Here is a 24087-nt window from a genome sequence, read left to right on the forward strand (position 1 = left end):
GAATGGTAAGCAGTGAGTTCGATTCAGGGTGAGAAACTGCTGGGCATGCAAGTCACATCCACAACACGGTAAGCACACAATACATTTTAGCACCTTCCATTCTGAGTATCAAGAAGCGCTTTATTGCTAAGAGGTTCTGTAGAAAAGAAAGACACAAGTTTAAGAGTGGATGCATTGGCTAGAAATAACCTCTAAAGAAGTATACATTTCCCTTTGTCAGGTTATAGATTGCTAATGATTCTGTGGGTGATGTTTTATGTCTTTTATGCCTCATACCTTACAGCGTTAGACTCTAGGATGCCAGCAATCGATAAATTTTAGTGTCAGAGGCAGGAAAAAAAAAAGGAAAAAATGCCCATCAAATGCTGACCACTGTTCTTTAAAAAAAAATTCCTTCAGCAATAAAAAATGGCAATATAATTTAGATCCTTTCTATTTTGTGCTTTGGAGTAAATTTCGTGACTAGGAAAGGATCCTTTCTAAAAGGATGAATGAAGTAATATTCTAAGTGTTTTAAGCTCATTGGAGAAAAAGCTAGTTAAATCTTCAGTTCTGCCAAAAAAAAAAATCATCAATACCAAAAACCTTTAAGCCAGTTTCACCCAAATTAACTGCTAATTCCTTTACTTTTCCTACTGAAAGGATTTTCCTCCTATAGTATCTCTCTGAATCTTTAAGTAAACAGAACAAAGTCCTTTGCTCAAGACATAAAAATTCAGAGTTCTGCAGAGAGAATTTCATGGAGAAATAACAAAAAGGTAAAGAAAGGAGTATTCAGAGTTTTCTGAATTTTCTAGGCTTTGGATATATATATATATATATATATATATATATATATATATATATATATATATATATATATATATATATATATATATATATATATATATATATATATATATATATATATATACATATTAATTCCGTTTCCTTCACCAGAGACTTAGGAGGTCCAGAGGGAGAGGAGGATCATCCCTCTCCCACGTTGGGAGGAGTAAGTTTGTGCATTATTATCTGAGTCATTTCAGTCATGTCCAACTTTTCATGACCTCATGTGGGGTTTTCTTAGCAAAGATATTTGAGTGGGTTTGCCATTTCCTTCATACTTTATTTTATAGATGAGGAAATAGGGTCCTATAACTACTAAGGGTCTGAGGCTGAATTTGAACTCAGGTGTTCTTGATTCCAGGCCCAATGCTCTACCTACTGTTCCACTTAGCTGCCCAACATTTGTATCGTTGTGATTATCTTTTGAAGTAAATATTCCTTTTGTAAAAAGTCCAGTGTTACAAAAATGAAGTTGAATTAAAAAAACTGGGACTTAGAGGATCTAAAATCATAGTTTTAAGGAATATAACCAAGCTAATGTGAACACCCCTCCCTTTTCCTACTCCCCTAGTCAGTGTGGACCTGGTTGCATCTCTCTTTTCCCGAGTTCAGAAAAATTAAATTAAAAGGTTTGTTGATCACCCTCAGGAGCATTGCTGATAAATTAGTCCAAGCAGGTTGGTTTTGAGCTGTCTCCTGTGATCAGCAATGAATCATTCTTGCAGTCTAGTCTGGCAAAAAATACTTTAGATTTGATTTCAAAGAAAGAAATTTGTTTCTTGATAGGAAATCCTAGCACAGGTGGTGAGAGGGCAGCTTATCGAGACTTTGTGTGGCCTTGATTGAGGAATTGCTCTCAAGTCTGATGCTTAGTTCGCCCCACTACTGGACGACAGATGATGCCCCTCCTCTGTGTTCCACTTTTCCCACTGGTTGAGCAGGGGCAATGAAGGAAGACAGATAGATATCGTGTGGTGTTATCAGAAATGACAAGGACAGGTCTTTTGGAGAAAAGTTCTCTCCCTTCACTCACATGACGATTCCTTCCTTCCAGGCCTTTCTGAGTGGCCAAGATGAAACTGACAGCTTCAATATTTTCTATCAGTTCCATGGGAGATAGATTTGGATCTCTCAACTGTTATTGCAGAATGGTGACCTGGAAGATATACATTTTACTGTGAAAAGAGTTTATGCGCATGGAAGGGGCTAAAAAGATATACATGAACATCTCCTTTCAAGATGGTTTTTAAGTGATTTTTCTGAAAATTTGTCTGGAAAGTAGAGGTATGAGAAGTAGTCATGGCTAAGCTGAAAGAAATATTGGCCTTCCTGCAATGTTCCTTTTCCCAGGAGTTTGAAATTGAGACAAAGGATCCACAAAGATGGCCCAAGAGGTGAACTGAAATCATGTCCTATCCTTTGCCAGTGGAGCACTAGGGAAGAACTCCCAGAAAGTTTTTGGCCTTCCCTCTACTCCCTCTTTCTTTCTTCTAATTCTCTGGGTTATTCTGAGGATCACAGGAGATAAAAATGTGTAAAATACTTTACAAATTTCAAAGGGTTAGATATTGTGTCCCAAAAATCTTGGTGCAATTTAAAACCATTAATTTGAGTCATTAAAACTTAAAAATTAGCTAAAAAATTATCAGTTATCGTTGATGTTGTTGTTACCTAGGAGGTAGGCCTGGCCAGAGTGGTTACCCTTTCACAGCTGGTTTGAGAAACATGAGCATAAAGAACTGAGCAAATATATAGTGATGCTCAATAATAGTAGCTATCTTCCCCTACAAAGTGCTTTTTAAACATCACTTTCCAAATTCCATTTTAAGGAGGCAAGAAATCTAAAGATTAGTTCCCTGTTCCTGAAAGGAAAAGGCAAACCCTACATCATTACCCCTTCAGTCTTGATGAATTTATTTTTAAGAATTTTTTTTTTTTTTTATCAAATTGCAGCTATGGGGAAACAAGGTACTGTTCATTTAGGTTCCCCATTGGGCAATTGTTTCTTATACATTATTCTCATAGTGCCATCTATAGGTGGTCTGACATATCACAAGCTGAGTCCCTGCTTAGGCCTTTTCTGTCTTGTAGAATTCAGACATATAAGATGGGCACTGAGTCAGCCCCTGGGTAATCCTCAGTCATATTCCCTTTCAGATAGAAAAGCATCGATCCTTCCTAGTCCCTTTTGGAGTCAGATAATTCAGAGAAGCTGAAGAGAGAGCCTCCAAGAAAAAAAAGGGCTATTCAAACAACTGAGTAACTAATGATATAGAGGACAGAATATAAAAGGGGCATAGAATTCATAGTTTTATATTTAAAGTTAGAAGGAACTTTAGAGGTCAGATAGTCTAATCCCCTCATTTTACAGGTAAGAAAATGGACTTATACAATTGAAGTAGCTGGTCCAGAGTCACACAGCTTGTTACATCAGAGATAGCATTCAGAACTGGGTCTTCCTGATGCTATATGTATAATATATTGTCTCCTGGGTCATGAGTGTGCATTCCCTTCTCTAGGTAAATACCTTCCAGGCTGTACTGATCTCTGATGGTGCATCCACATTTACCCTTTTCAATTATCATGAAATTAACTGGACCACTGGAACAGCAAGCGGAGGTGATCCCCTGACAGGTCTTGGTGGAGTGATGGCCCAGGTAGGTTCCCTGCCTCCATTTGTGGCCCTCTTAAGTCTCCGTACATCACTGGAGTTACACTGCTCAGGTCCTTTTCAAGTATCCTCTAGGCCTCTAACTGCTAAGTAAAGGACCAGTTCTTGCAGCTCTCATAAGAGCAGAGGAAAAGTAGATATTCTTGTCCCCTGCTTTGTTTTTCTTTGATTCTGTTCCTGGGATGGACTAGGACAAGGGCTGTTTGGGTGCTGGACCTTTTTACCTGGAACACTGATGATCTGTAAAGGGACATATTAATACTAGATATAGGTTGTCCTCAAATTTAATTTCTGTATATGTTGGCTAAAGTTGTGTGAGCTACATGTTCATCCAATATCTCTTGCTTCTATTTTCTAGGCAGGATTTAATGGGGGAAACCTCACCAACTTCTTCAGCCTCCCAGGTTCAAGGACCCCTGATATTGTGAATATCCAGGAAACCACAAATGTGAATGTGCCAGGTCGCTGGGCCTTTAAAGTCGATGGGAAGGAGATTGACCCAGCAAATGGTTGCACCTCCAGAGGTAAAAAGACTTTTCCCTTCTCTGGAAAATCGAGTCTGTTTAGTCTAGAGTGACAGCCAGGCTTTTAGGCTGTGGGGGTGGACTTGTTCCTGATGCTTTGCTCTTTTGACATATCTCAGCTGGGTAAAAGAGATCAAGGTAATTTTAGCTTGCACAAGTCTTCATGCAGGGAGCTAAAACCCTGTTACTTGCTGCTCTGAGTTGCTAAGTCTTAGCCTGGAACTCAACCAGGTACCTTCCTCTGCATAGCTTCCCAGTGAAAACCAATTTCCTGAAGGATTTCTTGAACAGAGGGACAGAAAGCAGACTTCCTCCTCATCCACATCATTTCTGTATTTTTGACCATTTATCCTTTTAAAAACTTGTTCCTTAATCCTTAATTACTCCTCCTGCTCTGCCATCTGCTTTAGAATCCCCAGACAAGTTTGAAATGTTGCCAGAACCTATTGAAGGTAAATTAGGCTCCCCAGCACAACTAGAAAGAGAAATCAGTATCACAGTCTTTGGGATTACTTTCCTTCTAAATCCTCCTAGCAGCAACTTGAACATCCAGGAATTTGGAGAAAATCAAAGCCAGTTTCAGACCTTGCTGAACGAGCCAGAGAACAAATCTCAGTGGGTGTCCTTTAGGCCAGCATCAGAAGTTTGGATCCTTCTCTGAACTATGAGAAAACTCTTTGGATGTGCAAAAAAGCCCAGGACATTCAAAAAAGCACTCAAGACCTTGCTTCTGGTCTGTCTAGTCATGCTTGGGGAACAGAAATTCTGTGTCCTGCTTACAAGCTAAAAGAGGATTGCTGAAGCTATTGGGAAGTGGTCCCATCATCTCTAAGTTTCCTAGTTTGGGGGAGGAATGAAGGCTTCATGTTCTTTTCCCAAACCTAGCCAATCTCTGGTCTCCTGTGTAGCCTGAGGGGGCCCCCATTTACCCTCTTTAGTTCTCAATAATGCCACCAATCACATATACAGAAAAGTCAAATTCAGATGGTCTAAAGGAGAGGGGGTCAAACATGCAGCCAACAGGCCACAACACTCCCAAGTGCTGCTTGAATCAGGTATAAATATAATTCCTTCCTGACTTCAATGTGGTGATACATTAATTTAAAAAAGAAATGTATAAATGTGTGGCTTCTTAAATCAATATATAACCCATAGGTATTTTTACATATAATTTAGCAGTCCCCATTTCTATTTAATTTTATATAACTGGTATAAGGGACCCATGCTATGGTGCCTTGCTTTCCCACCTCCCTCCCTCTTAATATCTTGCCTCCGCTTTTATGTTTTCAAATGGGTTTCTAATAGTTCAGAGGAAGCTCCAAACTTCTGAAGCTAGCCTAAATGAAACCTATTGAGGTTTGTTCTCCTGCTTGTTCAGCAAGGTTTAAAGCTAGCTTTGATTTTCTCCAAATTCCTGGTTACTCGAGCTGCCGCTGGAAGGATTCAGGCTGAGACCATTTCCTGGCCCTGAGAGAGAAGGGCTCTCTGGTGGCATCCTTTATGGACTCAGTAAACAGCAAGGTGTTAAGAATAGCAAATATGTATTTTGGAGGCAGGCCAGAATTAAGCTAGAATGAAAAGAATTTAGTCCCAAAGCTCACCAGGATTTCAAAGACTGTTGGCTCCATCCAGTGTAGTTCTCACATCACTTAACGATCATCCATGGATGGTAGGCACCAACCAGTGCCAAGTCATTCTTCCCTTTTGTTGACTAAAATAGTGTCAAACTCAAATAGAAACATGGGCTACTTAACTGTACATAAGCATCCCTATAGGCCACATATTGATCTAGAAAACCATGTATTAACATTATCTATGTTCTATTGTATATTTTTGTTTAAATATTTCCCAGTAACATCTTAATGGTAAAGGTAGTGTTTGAAACCTTGAGCCTAGACTAAGTACCTACTAAATTGCAGAATTTTAACCTAGCCATCCCTCCCCACTTTCTCCAAGAGTCACACAAACAATAGAAAGTATAAAAAAACAGTGTTAGATCTCTATCTTTGGACATTAAGACTGAAATGCTTTAATAATGGAAACCAGGAGCCTGCAAAGCAGTAGACTGGACAGACCCCATTAGCGTGCAGAGCTCCAGCTCTGACTTCATTCCCCAACTCCTGAATTATGGATTTGAGTTTTATATACAGGACAAATTCAATATCCCCATACAAATGGCTACATATTCTTTTGTGTCACCGGGTGTAAATCAGCCTAATGGGATTGGGATAGGGTCTGGGTAATGCACAGGGAATGCTGCTGCATAGAATCGGCTTATTATGTTATCATTTTACAAATCAGAATATCTGGAAATCCTACCTTTGGGTCCAGAACTCTAGCCAGACAAAGAGAGTTTTCTCTCCTTTATTGAAAACTTGAAAAATCATAGATTTGAAATTATCCCAAGTTGAACCCTTGGTAATATATTCAGCATTGGACCAATGCCAAAAATTGACAGGGAACAGAGAGACCAGTTTTGAGGTCGATCTTTTATGAGCCACTAGGGATTAGATTAAATCTCTTATCCCATTTTGAGGTCTCTCTACCTGAAAGGCAAGGAACATAATTGCTAATTTGCATTTTTTTCCCTATAGGACAGGTATAGAAAGGAGTTAGAGAAGTAATCATGCCTGCTGAGTATATCTGGCCAGCCTATTCCCTTTCCACTATTTAAAAAAAAAAAATTAAGGCTTTTAGTACTTCGACAAACCTTACCTTGAAACTTGAAATTACTCTCCACAGAAAGCACTGCTACTTTATTATGCTGACATTAATAAATTTCATTTACTTGTAAGGCCACAAACCTCATAGCAGAGATTCTCTCATGTCAGAAGAATACAGATCTACCCTAGAATTTCTCCTCACTCTCTTGGATCATAGACCTCAAGCAGGACACTTGGGAAGATGGATGCCCAATCTTATCTCCACCCCTCCCATCAATACAATTGGCTGATTCCCTACTTGTAAACAGACTAACCTGAAAATTACAGAATCAAATTGTATTGAGAGGGAACCACAACAAAAATTCTTATTAAGCTATACTTGGATCCAAAGATCCATATAAATTCCCAGGGTCACTTAAAATTTTTAGTATGTCAAGTGTCTTAGCAGAAATAGCAAAAATCTTTTCTGAGACCATGATTTCTTATTAGAATTACAGAATTTGGGGATTTGAAGGAACCCTAGTGACCAGTTAATATAACCTCTATATAGCTCTAATTGTTAGGGAGTTATCATGGACATGAAGCCTAAATGCGCCTCTGAAATTTTCACCCATTGGACCAAATAAATGCAACCCCTCCTACATGCTATCACCTCCCTATTCCCACCTTCCTAGTCTCCTCTTTTCCAGGCTAACTGTGCTCACTTCCTTCAACTAACATCATCTGCCATGGATTCAAAACAGTTGTTTGTTCTTTTACTCCACTCCATTTCTTTCTCCTTCACTCTCTCTGTCACTCTTCCTTTTATTCACTCCCCCTCCTCTCCATTTTTCCCTTCCCCCTCTCTTTTTCTTCATTGCTTCATAGCACACAACTCTTATCATTTTAAGGAAATAAATACTCTGTGAAGCCCTTCTGGCCTTCAATGACTTCTTTCTAGTTCAAGATGAGGACAACAAAACAAATCCCCAGTTTTCCTTTTTTCCTCACTTCTTTTGATCCTCTCACACTGCCAATTTCCCTTCTCACCTCCCTTCTATTCTTATTCCCATGTTATCAGTATTACCCATCACTGTCATATATATAGAGGTAAACATTTAATTTTTCTAAAATAGAAAATTAAGAGAAAAGGGGATAGTATCATAGGATTGATTCAGTATTTATTACCTTTATCTTTAATATGCTTTCATCTCTATTGCAATAATCTAGTTAACAGACAATGAGAGTATATATCAGGACATCTAGTAAGGTAAATAGGAAAAGGAGAATTAGGAAATGATCAAGAAAAAGGCATCATGTTATAGTGGAAAGAACATTGGATCCTGAAGACATGAGTTCAAATCTTCACTCTGTCCTTACTACCTGCTTGACATCAGGCAAATCATTTCAATTTTCTCCTCAATAAAATGAATAAGTGGTACTGGACATTTTCTGAGAGCTCTTCTCGTTTTAAACTTGATGTTCTGATTTCATTTCACCTTCTCAACATACTTGTTCCCCAAGGGATAGGAAAGGGCAAACCTAGTGTTTTTATCTTTTTTATGTAAAGGGAAAGTAAACCCCAAGGCATTCTCAGGCCTTCTTCAGAACAAAGAAAATCAGATTCAGAGATGGGAACTCACCTCAGAGCTCTTGATTTCTGGTCCAGTGTTTTAAGCACTGGGTCACATTCCCCAAGTGCATTGTCACTTAATGAGGTGACTTAGAACTATTAAGCTCTATTAGTATTTTTAAAGACTTTGAAGAAAGGAAATTTTATTTATGAACTGAACTTGTACCAAAATAAGAATGCCAGACATTGGAAAGAAATATTACCTCCTTCATGAAAACTATGGTTCCTGTGTTCTCCTACATTTCTATAGATTTTATTCCCAATGGATTAAGAAGAAATGAATAATCTTTAAAGACTGATTGCCTCTTGGTCTATGTAAAGCTATTTCATAAGAAACTAATGCAGTCCTTGGAAGTTTTATAAAAGGAGGGAGCTTCTAGGCTATAAGAAGAAAATAGTATTTGAAACATTTATTTAGTGGTAAATACAGAAACTTTACAACATTTTGGTTGTGGGCCCACACCAGAGGATTTTAATCTTTTCCTGAGTCTTGCAAGCCTTGAGCAGTCTAGTGAAGTCTATGAGATCTTTCTCAGAAGAATGTTTTTACAACTGTTTGGACATGTATACATATCTTGTATTTAATTTATACTTTAACATATTTAACATGTATTGGTCAACCTGCCATCTGGGGTGGGAAGGGAGGGGAAAAATTGGAATAGAAGGTTTGGCAATTGTCAGTGTTGTAAAATTACTCATGCATATATCTGGTAAATAAAAACTATTAAAATATAAACAAAAGAAGAATGTTTTTAAATACATAAAAGAAATTAATATTACAAAGGAGACAAATTATTTTTCATCCAAATCTATAGCTACCTTGAAATTTATCTATGGACACTTTGGGTCCTGGTGCCCCAGGTTAAGAACCCCTGACCTAGAGAATAAACTCATACCACTAACTCTTACATCTCATTTTGTTAACCTGACTAGGTCATTTCATCAGTCTATATTTCATCTTTTCCCTGCTGATTAAATGGAGGCAATAACCCTTCCAATGACTGCCTCCTGACAGATGAAGACAAGATACGTTTCAACTAATGGAGTATGGATTTTTTTTTCAGGGCAATTCCTTCGACGAGGAGAGGTCTTCTGGGATGATATGAATTGTACTATCAAATGCCGCTGCCTCGACTTTAACAATGAGATTTTCTGCCAGGATGCCTCTTGTAGCCCCTACGAAGTGTGTGAGCCCAAGGGCAAGTTCTTCCATTGTAACCCACTGGAGAGCAGCACTTGTGTGGTATTTGGGGAGCCTCACTACCATACCTTCGATGGCTTTCTTTTCCACTTCCAAGGATCCTGTGCTTATCTGCTGGCTCGACAATGCTTACATGTGTCCAGCCTCCCCTTCTTCAGTGTGGAGGCCAAGAATGAACACAGAGGAGGCTCGGCTGTCTCATGGGTGAAGGAACTATCTGTGGAAGTTTATGGCCACAAAATTCTCATCCCCAAAGGAAGCTATGGACGGGTCAAGGTGAGATTCTTTTTTTCATAATAACTGTAGACTTAAAGAATCTTAGGAGTAGAAGTTATCTCTGAAAACCATATAGTCTAGTCTCTGGTCTTTAAGCAAGACAGAATCTAAGCCAGGCCAAAGGACTAAGTTCAGTTTAGTTATGCATATGTATGTATGTATGTTTGTAATCATTTGGTTTGTTGTCATTTTTTTAATTTAAAAAACTATTAAGCTCTTCTCCCTCCCCTCCCCAAATTTAAAGGGGAAAAACACTTTGGAAAAATAGATGGAGTCGGTAAAACAAATTCTTACATTATCCATGTCTAAATGTCATTAGACAAATCTTACTTCACTATCAATTCTTTGGAAACACTGTTGCCTATTACATTGATTAGTTATTAAGTATTTCAAGGTTTTTTTGGTCTTTACTATGTTGTCATTATTGGATAAATTGTTCTGTTGACTTCATTCTACATGATTTCATACAAGTCTCTCCAGATTTCCCTTTAGCCATTTCTTACAGTACAATAGTGTTCCATTACATTCATATAATTTATTTGGACATTCCCCAATTGATGCGCTTCTTCCCTCCCTCTTTCAGTTTACAATTCTTTGTCACTATAAAAAATTTTGCTAAAATATTTCTGATCCTTCTTTTCTTTTCTTTGGAATATGGGGCTAGTAGAAGTATTACAGGCTTAAAAGGTGTATAGTAACTTTAGGGACAAAAGTGTAGACTAAAAATTATCAGATATGAATATTATATTGACTCAAAGTTTGCTTTGGGTTTCTCTATCCATTCTGTCTTTTACATCCTCATGACTCTCCATTTCCTTAGCACTACCAACAATTAACTCCTCCTTCTTTCATTAGACTAAGAGGACATTTATTTCCCTATGAAGTCATAGACAGAGCTCCATCAAAACATAGATTCCTGCAAAAATAAAAGCAGAGAGAAATGAAGAAAAAGAAAAGAGAGGAAGAGGAGAAACAGGCAGACAGAGAGACAGAGAAAGAGAGAAGAGAAGAAAAGGAAGAGAAAGGCAGAATGGGGAGGGGAAAGGAGAAAGAGGAAATTGAAAAGAAAAGCAAAAAATCTTAATTTTTTCTTATATGTGTTTGATAGTTTTTGAGCATATGGACATATGTAGTAGTCAATAAAATCACAAAGTATACAAACCACAAATTGGATCCTATCTCCTTCTTCCTGTTTAGTATAGTTTCAAAGCAACTCTTGCACTGAATGTCTCCTGCTGTTATACTGAAAACCACTGCCTTATTCTAAGAAAACATTTTCAAAGTGATTCATAATTCATGCCTTTCAAGATGCAACTTTTCAAGTCTTTATTTACTTACTCTTTACCGAGGCTGGCAATAGACTTTTGATACTTTTGTCTAAGCATTCCTGAATTGGTGTTGCCCATAAGGGTCTATAAAGTATGAGAAATTCTGAATTCTGAAGGGCCTGCTTAGCTTATGCAAATTATCCCAGTTGCTGTCCAACTTAGTTTCGAGTGGGAGCCCCAACAAAGGAAAGAAAACTAAGAACCAGTCACAATTAGTGAATTCACAGGAGTACCAATTTTCATAACATTAATGCAGACCTTGTCACAACCAGGTATTTATTCCAGCAATAATAACAGAGACCATGAAAGGTTGATTGCCTGAACTTAGCTTAAACATTAATCCTCAAACACAGAGGTCATTACAGTGATTACAAACCCAAAATGAAGCCAAAAAAAGGGTTTTCTTCTCTTGTTGGTTGTTGGGGTTTTTCCCCTTTGTTATTTATTGTAATTTTAATTGATATAAAATGTCCCACAACAAGAAAGGGTTGTAGAGAAATTTAATTTCTTAATTTCTTCAGCTCCTTGAGTCACTGTGCTCAGGTAGTTTCTTAGCTTCAAAGGCAGGGAAATGAGTCACTGTTTTAATAAAAGTTCTAACACAACCATTACTTTTGTTCCTGCTACTTGGTACATCTGTCCAATCAAAGCCAAGAATTAAGGTACAGATGTCCTGAGCTTTTCTTTCTTTTGGAGTTTACAGAACCCTTTTTTAGTACTGCACTTATCTCATCCTTCCAGATAGATGCAAAACTTTCAAGCCAGAAAAAGATTCACCCGCCTTTCCAATACTTACCAGTGTGTTGAGAGGGTGATGCATTTCATAGCTACAGTCTGGAGAAGGAAGCAGAGTTCTTTTAGTTCTATTTTGGTTTTTATAAACATTCTTTTCTTATAGTCTGTTTTTTTTTTCTTGGCAGACCAAGATTGGGAGGGGGTGGGTGGGGTGGACAGGGGGCAGGAAAGGAAAGGGAGAATGTTGCAACCTCATTTCTTTCAGGTCCAGTGTCTATGCTAATTTTGCATGGCTCTGATCCATTATAGGCCGTAAGGGGCAAATCCACAATTTTCCACAGAGACTGTGATATGTGGATGTGAATATAAATGTTATGGGAAGAGAATGTTATAGGAATTTATCCACAACCTAACAAAGGTCCCCTTTTTGCTTTGGGCAAGTGGTTTCCCATGTAACTAGGTGCACCTGCTGGGAAGATTGACAGGATGGTGGTAGGGTAAAAACCTAGGGTAAAACAGGGCCACAACAATGGATGAGGTGATTGAACTGAGAAATAGGAAAGAGATGAGTATTCTTGCTAGGCTAGACTTCTAGACACATTTTCTGCTGCTAGTATCGGAACAGCTGTGGTGATTTGCTCTCCAAAAGCTGCTTCAGTTAGCTGCCCTGTCTCCAGTCAAGGGGTTGGAGATAGGCAAAGGCTTAGAAAGCCTGAGTTCTGTTTTTGAGGGGGGGGGGTGTATGAGTGTGTGTGTGTGTGTGTGTGTGTGTGTGTGTGTATTTTTTTCTCTACTGTACCTGTTCATATATACTAAAATAAATACTTCTGGATTAGCCATAAAAGTATGGGAGGGGGCAGAGAAAGCCCAAATAACTGAAATCAATAGATGCTCCAAACCTCATTTTAGCCCAATAATTTCATCCTTCTCCACAAGACCCTTTACCAGAGGTATAGAAAACAGAAAGCCACAGATAGAAATCCAGACTGATGTTCTCTTTCCTCTTCTCTGGACAGTTGCTAATGAATATGGCATTTTCAGTAACCAGAAGCATGGGGACAGAGGAAAAAGAAAGGCTTGGATCATCCACAAGTGGCTTTTCCAACTTTTTAAAGTAATGAATGTTGTAGAAAAGATGTGATGAGTTAGGAGTTCTTTTGAGGAGCTCCTTACTATCTATTTGAATATTTCTTGTCTATACATAGAGAAACTAATATTTTTCAACACATCCATTCATCCATGTTTCATATATAACCCTTGCCCACTTACTGGTACTAAAGGAGAAAATAGAGAATTTTATACTCTGTAAGTAAAGATTCTATTGCTTAAGGAAGTTGGTAAAATTGGCATGTGAGGGGAAGAATTGGGATTTTTTCTGGTTAAATCTTAAAAGGTTGATGTTCACCATAAGATGTGTTTACTTCCTAGGATTTATGCTTTTGCTTGAGATAAGCTTCTCCCCTAGTAGCTCCTGCCTCCTTCACCTCTTTGCCTGTAGTGAAGAGGGCAAATGAATCAACTCCTTGCCTTTTTTCTTATTCTAACTTTTCTATGATATAACCCTTTTTTCTTCTATCTCTTCCCTGCACACCTCTGTGAAGGTATACATCTGAAGCCGCGATCTGCCCAGACATCATTATTAGGAAAACACCTGGATTCAAGCAATGGGAGGGTGGTTTGTGATGGGGTGAGGATCAGATCTGTGCTTTTGGAAATTTACTTTGATAGCTGAGTGAAGGATGGATCAGAGTGAGAAGAAATTCAAGACAGAAATCTATTAGAAGGCTATTGCCATAGTCTACAAGAGAGTCTGTGCAAAGATAGCAGAAGAGTGAATGGAGAAAAACGAATATATATGAAAGATAATATGCACTAGATATTTCCTCAATCCACTCTGAATACATGCCTTGTACCATGTTAGTAGCATTTCCTATAGAACACTGCCACAGCCTGCAAGAAATTTGCTGCCTATTTGGGGAGATTAGAATGAGAACCAAGAAAAAAATCAAAGACCAATATATAAAGCAATATGCTTTAAAATTGTGTTAAATTGTGCAGTATAAACTGGAAGTGATGTAAAAGGCAAAGTGTTAGGAGAGAGAGAGAGAGAGAGAGAGAGAGAGAGAGAGAGAGAGAGAGAGAGAGAGAGAGAGAGAAAGAGAGAGAGAGAGAGAGAGAGAGAGAGAGAGAGAGAGAGAGAGAGAGAGAGAGAGAGAGAAGAGAGAGAGAGAGAGAAAGAGAGAGAGAGAGAGAGAGAGAGAGAGAGAGAGAGAGAGAGAGAAAGAGAGAGAGAGAGAGGGAGAGAGAGAGAGAGAGAAGAGAGAAAGAGGGAAGAGAGGGGAGAGGGGGAGAGTGGGAGAAGAGGAAGGAAAGAGAGAATAAGGTAGAGGGAAGGAGAAGAGAAAAAAGAGGAAGAGAGAAAAAGAGTAAGAAAATCAGACTGAAGTAAACAGGAAGGGTGGTTTGCTGAAGATGGATGAAATTCAAGTAACTTATTTCACTTTTCTGGTTTCAGTTTTTTCATTTGTAAAATGAAGGTTACAAAAGTTCATTCTAAGAATCCATTCTGAGCTGACTTGTAAAGGAAAGGTAGAATTTTAATAGGTGAAAGAAATAATAAATTCTAGGTGAAAAGAAAAACATGAAGGAAGATTTTTGAATATAGTTCCAAAGTTTGATGCAGGTGATCTGAAGCAAACCCGGGGTGTCCTCTAGGCCAGGAAGAATTCTACCCCAGTCTAATCAAGCAATGCCAAGGCTATGTCAAAACAAAATTAAAGCACCACAGTTTGAACCCTGGAATATTTTTGTTGGATATCAGTCACAAATTAGGCTTCTTTTGCCTCTGGTAGCAGACAGGACATTGGACCTGGACTCGAAAGGAGCTGGAATCACATGCTGTCTTGGATACTCACTAGTATCACTTAATAGTTCTGTGCCTCGGTTTACTCATCTGTAAAGGGAGGGAATTAGACTTGATGGCTCAGAAGTTCCTTCTAGCTCCTCCTTTGCTTGCTCCTATTGACCTGCCTCTAATTGTTGGTGTCCTTCGGCAGGTTAATGACCTGGTGGCCTCTTTGCCTGTCAGCATAGACTTGGGGGCTGTGAAAATCTACCAGAGTGGTATGTCAACTGCTGTTGAAACTGATTTTGGGCTCTTAGTGACGTTTGATGGCCAGCACTATGCCTCCATTTCCGTCCCAGGCTCCTACATAAACTCTACCTGTGGGCTGTGTGGAAATTACAACAAAAATCCCCTGGATGACTTTCTCCGCCCAGATGGGAAGCCAGCCACGTCAGTTCTGGATCTGGGAGAAAGCTGGCGCGTGTATCATCCCGACTGGAAGTGTACCTCTGGCTGTGTAGACAACTGTACCCAGTGCGATGCGGTCACAGAAGCCCTCTACTTTGGTACTGACTACTGCGGTTTCCTCAATAAGTCAGACGGCCCCCTCTGGGAGTGTGGAGCTATCGTGGACCCCACGGTTTTTATCCACAGCTGTGTATATGACCTGTGCAGCGTCCGGGACAATGGCACCCTCCTCTGCCAAGCTATCCAGGCCTATGCCCTCGTGTGCCAAGCCCTTGGCATTCCAATCGGGGACTGGCGAACCCAGACCGGTTGTGGTAAGCTGGCATCCCTATTCAAGTGAAAGAATCCCCTTGTACAGGTGGGGAGGTACAGGGATAGAGTTTCAGGGCCCTTCAAGAACATTTTTGTTGAGGACAAATTGCCCAGGAATGAGGCTGGGATTGAAGTATTCCACATGATAAAGGCCAGTCTGTAAGCGGATCCTTCAGTCTTTCCCCCTCTCTGGCCTCATAACCTGAGAACAAGGGAATGCTTGATCAAATTAAGCAGCTTGAAACATAGAGTAAAGGGAAGCAGCTGCACAGAAAACATTGAGTTGAGGGACCATAGCAGTCATGGAGCTTGTAGGACATTGATGGAGTTTCCAGAGAGAAAATAGCTAACTCCCCTGACTGGTGTGTCTCTAGAATAGACCTAATGTGAATGAACACTTGGGAATAGGAGCTAATTTCTCAGTGCAAAATTGAAGTATTTATTACATTACTTTATTCTCCACCTCCCACCCCCCCACACACATCCTGTTATTTTAGAAAGTTTTTATTTTTTACTTTCATGTTAAAGAGCATTACATCTTGGCCACTGCTAGAGGGGGCAGAAGATTAAGTGAGCCAGTTGGAGAGGGTAAATAAGGTACTTTGGTCTCCTAATCAATATTTTGGGATCTGACTCCATACTTATTTACTAAAAATAATATTTAATCAACAAAACTCCTGAGGAAATAATGTGAGGGACCCCATATTCTTTTCAGATATCCTTTAAGAACAGAAGCATAGGCAGACAGATAGATCATTATTAAATGTTACTATGTGTGGAGGCCTGGTTCCAGCAAGATAAGGCAAAAGGTCAGCCAAGACCACGATTTTAAGGGTGGAGGCCAAGGTTCTGATTCAGCACTTTGACTTCTCTATATCTTAAATCACAAAAAATATCAGTTCTTCTCCTTCTGCTCTGCCCTATAATTGCTTAGTCTTTCCTAGAGCTATGCATAATGTCAACAAAAGGTTTTGTCAAAACATTTCCTTCTCCAGGCCTTGGTTTTCTCCGCTAAACAATATTTATTATTAATGTTATAATGTTAAAAGTCATTTTAAGCCCTTTTAGCAGAAGCATCTGGATGAATATTAAGCTTTGAGATTTTTATTGTATTATTTTAGGTTATGGTTTCTAAAAGTGTCTTATTCATTGAGGCTCAGATTTGTGTCAGCTCCTAGAATATCAGTCAAACCAACAAGGGACAGTTTGTTTTTCCAGCTCTATTACCGGATAGTTTCAATTCCATCTTAGACTTTTCCCAAGACATCAATTATCTTAGAGAGGAAGACTTGTTGGTTTGATCCAAGCTGGAAACATACTTAGCGTCTTTAGTGTCACCCCCTCCCAAATGAGTATAATTGTAATCAAGTTTCTAATCAAAATTTCCAACCAGTATTTCTCCTATTTGACAAGCTCAAGAAACTTTTATGAAACATCTATTATGAGTAAGGAAGTGTGCTAGTCTCTGTGGATACAGAGACAAAAAAAAAAAGAAAGAAAGAGTTCCTGGCCAGAAGAAGTTTATATTCTTCTGAGAGATACTACATGGACACAGACAAATAAGCAAATGCAAAGAATGTACAAAATGATGCAAAGTAATTTCAAGAGGAAATAGTATTAATGATGAGGAGATTTTTTTTTTAAAAGCCTGTGTGTGGGAGGTGGTATCTGAACACTGCTTTGAAGAAAATTAGAGGTTCAGCAAGACAGGGGTAAGGAAAAGAGTTCATTCCAGGGATGGGGAACCACATGTTCATCAAAACAAAAGACAGAATGTCATCTACAGGCAACAGACCAGTTTGACTAAAAGAGAGAATGTTTGAAGATAAATAAGGTCCTCATCACTGCTTCCCACCATCTACTTTTCCAGCTTCTCAATTAACCCTTTCTCATTGTAAAGACTTTTAGAGTTTATCTCTGAGATACCTTAGGCCTTCAAAGGATTTTGTTTATACTTCCAACCAAGAATACCTGAAATGTATAATTGGAGATATCAAAAAATTAAAACCACAGATTCCTAAGTCTACAAAGCTCTTACAGCTTCCATTTCACCTGTAGGTAGGATGAACACCTAAACCAGGTACATAGAAATTTTTATTATTTTTAACATCTCCAGTGAAGTAGATTCTCGTCTTCCTTGGCCACCATTTCAGTGTATTAAGAATGTCCCCGTTAGGAATTTCTTACATTTCACCCAAAGTCTGCTTCTATAGTTGAAATTTTCTTCCATCCTGGTTAATGGATTCAGCTCAATTCAACAAACATTTACTAAATCCTTTTGCCAGGTACTGTTCTAGGCACTGAAGATAGTGGGGTAGGGAGGTGGGAATGAAATGATCCCAGTCTTCAAGTAGATTAAAATCTACTAGGTGAATTAATTTCCATCCAGATTTTGATTAAAGTCTTGGTCATTGTGGATAATCATGGTGACTCTTGTCAGGGTTTATTTTAGACCTGGGCTCTCCATAACAATTTTTAACCAAGTAGTAAATTGACTTAATCAGTTGGTTCTGGTAGCAAATGGGCCCATTTTCTGAAGAAGATAAGATCAAAATGAGTTCAAAATCTAATCATTTATTCAGCATTTGGTCTGCGAACAGTTGAATAAGTACCTATGTATATGATTTCAGGTTTATTTTCCCTAGGCAAGTAGCATTTCTCTTTCCCTTAGTGGACCTAGATACTATGTCACAGACATGACTTTTCCCCAAGTCTAATTCTCTGTTCAAACCTGGCTTTGGAACTGGGTCATATTCACTTGTTAACCTGGTGTCTTCCTTCTCTCCCCTTATCAGTGTCGACTGTACAGTGTCCTAGCTTCAGTCATTACTCTGTGTGTACTAGTAGTTGCCCAGATACATGTTCTGACCTGACTGCCTCCCTTTCCTGCCTCACACCTTGCACGGAGGGCTGTGAATGTAATGAAGGCTTCGTCCTCAGCACGAGCCAGTGCGTCCCACTGCATAAGTGTGGCTGTGACTTTGATGGCCACTACTATACCATGGGGGAGTTCTTCTGGGCCACCGCCAACTGCACAGTGCAATGTTTGTGCGAGGAGGGCGGGGACATCTATTGCTTTAATAAGACCTGCCGTGAGGGGGAGGTCTGCTCCGTGGAGGATGGCTATCAGGGCTGCTTTCCCAAGAGGGAGACTGTGTGCCTTGTGAGTCAAAACCAGGTGCTACACACCTTTGATGGGGTTGCTTATGCCTTCCCCATGGAGTTCTCCTATACCCTCCTGAAGACATGCCCCGAGAGACCCGAGTACTTGGAAATTGACATCAATAAGAAGAAGCCAGATGCAGGTCCAACCTGGTTAAGAGGCATTCGGATCCAGGTAGCGGATCAGGAGATCAAGATTGGAGGGATTGGTGCATCTGAAATCAGGGTAAGACTCTTACCTCCAAGAGAGAGCTTAAATAGGCTTACTGTGGTGCCACCCGAAACCGAAGGGCTTGCCAGTCTCTGAAGGTTAATCTTGGGGCACAGAATGAGAGATGGAAAGAATCTGGGTTTGAATCTTGGCTTTTCTTAGTGGTGTGAACTTAGACAAATCAGAATTTTTCTGGCCCTCAGCTTTCCCATCTGAAAAAAGGAGACATTTATAATCATCCCCAAATTTCAAAGCATTATATAAATGAAAAATATTGTATATTATATCATATAATGTTGTTGTGGTATTAGATCATATCATATCACATATGAAACGATGATATGTTATTTAGTGGCTTCCTGGCTCTGACCATGATTGCCTATACAGGTACCTCCTAAGGGAAAAAAATGCCTTCTTCAACTTCCAGCCCCTCGTAGAACGCTTTAAGGCTGAACTTTCTCAGATGAGCAGATGGAGGCTGGTCCAAGAATAGACAACAAACTACCAAATGATGTGACAACAACTAATAGACTCCGCCAGCCTAAAGTATCTTTTCCATCAACTTGTCTTGGTATTACCAGCTTCTTTCTTCCCCTCTTACTTGGTCTGAATTCTCACCATTAAAATCAAGCTTTTGGGTGAACTAGAAGGACCAGGGAATAGCTCTAGAGGAAAACCAATACATTTTTGGCTTTGGACAAATCATATAGCCTCCCTGGGCCTCAGTTTCCCTACCCACAAAATGAGTGGATTAAATTCAGTGCTTTCTAAGGATCTTTCTAGTATTTAGATTCCTAGTGTACATAAAATTCATAGTTGGTCAGAAGCACATGTTACCTGGCGGAGAGAGAGGACCAGGATGTAATGCCTTCCTATGCTCCCTATGTTCCCTAATAGAATTATAGACAATGATCACATGGTAAGGAAGAGAGAGCTGTGAGGTAATGGAGGATTGGAAAGGTAAGTTTTGCTGAACAAAGCCAAAACCAAGAAGATGGCGAAAGAAAATGGGGCTCCATCCAAGGGAAGTGATGCCTTTGAGGGCAGGAAACAGCCTCCTGAAGGAGCCAGGCAGCTGGGAAGAGCTGGGGCAAGGGCCCACGTCTGTTTTATAACTTGTCGTGGGCAGGCCCTTGGTCTAAGGAGAGGTCCTTTCCAAGTACCCCACGCACCAGGGAAAGTTAGGGAAAGTAGATGGGGTGTCCGAGAACGTCATCTCCTTGGAAAAACAGCAGGGCAAGCTTCCTTCGCTAGCAGCCCGGGGTGTGTGGATCGGCTTTACCGCTTAGTAGCCCTGTGACTAGAAGGAAATCACTTAAACTTTCTCAGAGCCTCCTGTCTGTGGGAGATACTTGCACTCCACACCCATGAAGTGACGCGGAGAATGCTTTGTAAAGGTGCCAAAAGTGCGAGCTCTGGCTGCATGGAGCACGTGAGAGGAGGAGGCCGTGGTTTATTACCCGGGCAGCTGGTCTATTACTTAGTAAATGTCTCTGGTTGACAGGGATACTTTGTTTCTTTTTTTTCCCCCAGCTGAATGGTCAGGAAGTGGAGTTACCTTTTTACCATTCCTCGGGGAAGCTGGAGATTTTTCGGAACAAGAACAGCACCACCGTGGAGTCCAAGGGCATCGTCACCGTCCAGTACTCGGACGTGGGCATGCTGCACATCCGGCTGTCCACGATCTACTTCAACTGCACGGGGGGACTGTGCGGCTTCTACAACGCAAACGCCACCGACGAGCTCTGCTTCCCCAACGGCAAGTGCACGGACAACGTGGCCGTGTTCCTGGAGAGCTGGACGACCTTCGAGGAGATCTGCAACGGGGAGTGCGGGGACCTGCTCAAGGCCTGCAACAACGACTCGGAGCTGCTGAAATTCTACCGCAGCCGCTCCCGCTGCGGCATCATCAACGACCCGTCCAACAGCTCCTTCCTGGAGTGCCACGGGGTGGTCAATGTCACCGCCTACTACCGCACCTGCCTCTTCCGCCTGTGCCAGAGCGGGGGCAACGAGTCGGAGCTCTGTGACTCGGTGGCGCGCTACGCTGGCGCCTGTAAGAACGCCGAGGTGGAGGTGGGCCCCTGGCGGACCTACGACTTCTGCCGTAAGTCTGGGGGAGGGCTGGGGGAGGGGAGGAGGGAGACAAAAGCCCGGGTTCTCGGTCCTCCCCTCCGCAGAGCCGTCGGTGGCAGCCTGGTGCTCTGTAGAATGGTATTAACTCACATTTAGATGGTATTTTTCAACTTACAGAAGCCCTGTGCTCGCATCCTAGGGAGTTACAGATAGGGCAAACGTGGTTATTCCTATTTTACAGATGAAAAAACTGAGTTCATAAAAATAATTTAAAACTTCACTGGTCTTAGCTGGTAGGAACGGAAACCTGGATACTTGGATGGATGGAGAGAGGGAGATAGAGGGAGCTGTAGCTATAAATATAGACATGTCTATAGCTCGTTGCTCTGTTGTGTCTAACTCTTTGTGGCCACATCTGGAGTTTTCTTGGCTGAGAGAATGGTTTGCCTTGGCCATTTCCTTCTCCAGCTCAGTTTTACAGATGAGGAAACTGAGGCAAAGAGGGGTAAGGGACTTGCCCAAGATCACACAGCTAGGATGTGTTGGAGGCCGGGGTTGAATTCATGGAGATGAGTCTTCTTGACTTCAGGCTCAGCCTTTTAATCACCTAGCTGCCGTATGTGTAGGTATCTATGTATGTCACACATGTGTATAAATACACATAGACACACGCTCAAGAAGTTCCCTCTTGTAGTTTCCGGAAGTCACAGTCTCTCACCCTGACCATTCACTGGAACATCTCACCTGCTGGGGATCAAGAGAAAGGTGAGATTCTGCGGAGCTGAGAATAGCAAAGGATGTTCACCACAGCTCTCGTGGCCCTGAACCCGAGGAGGAAATGAATATGCATCTTCCTTTTAGCTTAGGAGTCTCCACTCCCGACAAACACAAAACAAAAGAGTCTCGTGTGTTTTACTAGGTGGTGACCAGTCAGGTGCGTCCTACTTCAGAAAGATAGCGCGGGTCCCCAGGGCAAGCAGGAGAGTCCTCGTTAAGAGAGCTGAGATTTTTGGCGGGAGTTTGGTCCCCTGACTCCTCTTTCCAAGGCTACAGTTGTACCAATAGTAATCAGAGTAAATGTTTAGAAGACAACACCCCAGATTATCTGTAAGGCTTCAGGGAGGAGCAAGGTCCAGAGGGAATCAAACAGTGGCTGAAGTGCTAATGTACCTAAGCAGGGCCAAGAGGGCAGCTGGAGAGTGTGGCTATCTGGGCTTCGGCAGCTCAGAACAGTCATAATTTGGAGCTACTTTTCTTCTCCAAGAAGAGTGTCTCTAAGAGAATGTGGGAGAGAAAGGAAGAAAGAGAGAGAGAAAGAGAAGGAAAAGGAGAGGAGGGAGGAGGAAAAGGAGGGGGAGAGAAAAAGAGAGTGAGGAAGAGGGACAGAAACAGAGAGACAAATGGGGAGGGGAGAGAGACTGAAAGGAGGAACAGAGATTTTTAAAGAGCAAATGATAGTTAACTTGGGTCTTGGAAGAAGCCAGGATGAAGAATGGATACTTGCAAAGACAGAAAATCAGGGCAAAGCAGAATAAAAAATGAGAGCATAGAAGAAAATTCCATTTGGTCATGTGGTTACTTGTGGTAAAACAATATGAAATGAGACCAGAAAGATAGGGTAGAGGCAAAATGTAGACAGCCTTGAATTCCACAATTAAGAGTTATATTTTGTTAGACAAAGAAAATCACTGAAAAGTTTTGAGTGCAGGAGTGACATCCAGACAGCATGTTATAAAAATGAGTCAAGTAGTAGTATGAAGAATGGATTAGAGAGGACATAAACTAGACATAAGACGAATGCTTAGGAGGCTGTTATATTAACTTAATTGGCCTTGGCAAGGGGAGAGAAAGAATGCTGTAGAAGATCAGAGGAGGTAAAGGACAATCAGATGGCTCAATACATAGATGGCTCAGACTTACAGTCTGGAATACTTGAGTTTGGCCTCAGACTGTGTGATTCCATTTTCCTCAGTTTCCTCATCTGTAAAGTGACTCAGAGAAGGAAATGGCAAACCACTCCAGTATCTTTGTCAAGTAAACCCCAAATAATGGGATTATGAAGAATCAGACTTGACCAATCAAACAAAACAACAGAAAAATTGCTTAAGGCTTGGCCACTGATTAAATGTAGGGGATTGAGAGAAAATGAAAAGTCAAAAGAGACTCTATAGTTACAAGTTTCTGATATATTCTTTTAGCAATTTCCATAGGAAAAGACAACCCAACCCACTTTGACCAGAGTTTTCCTTGTCTCATGTCACTGTCCAAAGTTCCCTTCTACTTTTTGTGCCATAGTCCAGTGAATTTAATTCTTATATATTCTGTCCACTCCTACATTTCCAATTTTACTTCATTATCTAAATCCAGTTGCCATGGATTTCCATGACACATTAAGCCATTCCATTGCATTATTTGTCCTTTGCTTGTTCAATTGTTAACTCCTAGTGAATGGAGAATGCTTATGACATTGCATGGTACCAAGCAAAGGACTACATATTTTTGCATTTCTATAAATACTAAACAATACTGACAATTTCCTATTTCTCTCTGTGGTATAGATGCCAACAATAGCTTTTTACCATCTTGCTTCTAGGCAATTGTTGCAGGATATGGAGAGGAACAAACACATTAAACATGATTTCCTTGGAAGGAAGCTTCAAGTTGAGACTATGCTGTGAGGTGTCTAATCTATTACATGTATATGTAGGCAGCCTGGAAAGTACACCAGGATCCAAGGAGTTAATTCCAATCCAATCCTGGAGAGTGAGGATCTAGGAGATTCGGAATGGGCAGCAGCTGCGTATCAGCAACCTAATCGTGTTTGATGATAGAGAGACACAACCATTGCCTTTGTGTTTAGATATTTTTAACCATCGCTGTTGCTGGCAGAGACAGGCTGCCCAATTAAGTAATTTCAAAGAGGCATTTTGGGAGCCAGGGGAAGTTTTATTACCCCACGTCTGTGTGTTCCAGACTTGCAGACGGATTCAGACAACACAATAAGTCATAAACCGAGAGTCATTTAAATAAGTCATGTTATTTGCTATCACCATAAACCTGCAGTTGATGTTATAACATTCATAATTCAGACAAATGTGAAAATCCCTCTGTACAGATGTACTTAATCAGCAGTGAACTAGCCTTCAACTCAAAAGCCACATGCTATTGGAAGTCA

General features: G+C 40.5%; 1 protein-coding gene and 2 long non-coding RNA genes across 4 annotated transcripts in view; 1 reads left to right on the forward strand and 2 right to left on the reverse strand.

Moving 5' to 3' along the window:
• LOC141562619 (tubulin-specific chaperone cofactor E-like protein) overlaps positions 1 to 24087 on the forward strand; it is a 162644-nt gene that overhangs the window by 92120 nt on the left and 46437 nt on the right. The window contains exons 12-17 of the mRNA XM_074302627.1: positions 3348 to 3485; positions 3858 to 4023; positions 9363 to 9775; positions 14895 to 15465; positions 18259 to 18851; positions 20370 to 20943. Coding sequence (XP_074158728.1) covers positions 3348 to 3485; positions 3858 to 4023; positions 9363 to 9775; positions 14895 to 15465; positions 18259 to 18851; positions 20370 to 20943 — 2455 coding nt within the window. The remainder of the gene's footprint in view (positions 1 to 3347; positions 3486 to 3857; positions 4024 to 9362; positions 9776 to 14894; positions 15466 to 18258; positions 18852 to 20369; positions 20944 to 24087) is intronic.
• The window catches only part of LOC141562621 (uncharacterized), a 118269-nt gene that overhangs the window by 32503 nt on the left and 61679 nt on the right, over positions 1 to 24087 (reverse strand). The window lies entirely within an intron of this gene.
• Positions 17540 to 20738, reverse strand: LOC141562620 (uncharacterized). Of its 2 annotated transcripts, XR_012488212.1 has the most exons (3): positions 20395 to 20738; positions 18865 to 19048; positions 17540 to 17996 (listed from the first exon to the last, which is right to left on the reverse strand). It is a non-coding gene; the product is annotated as an uncharacterized LOC141562620 (long non-coding RNA). The 2 variants fall into 2 exon arrangements; XR_012488211.1 differs by having other exon boundaries at positions 17540 to 19048; positions 20395 to 20549.

This window comes from Sminthopsis crassicaudata, chromosome 3 (genome assembly GCF_048593235.1).
Source record: "Sminthopsis crassicaudata isolate SCR6 chromosome 3, ASM4859323v1, whole genome shotgun sequence".
Classification (NCBI taxonomy): Eukaryota; Metazoa; Chordata; class Mammalia; order Dasyuromorphia; family Dasyuridae; genus Sminthopsis; species Sminthopsis crassicaudata.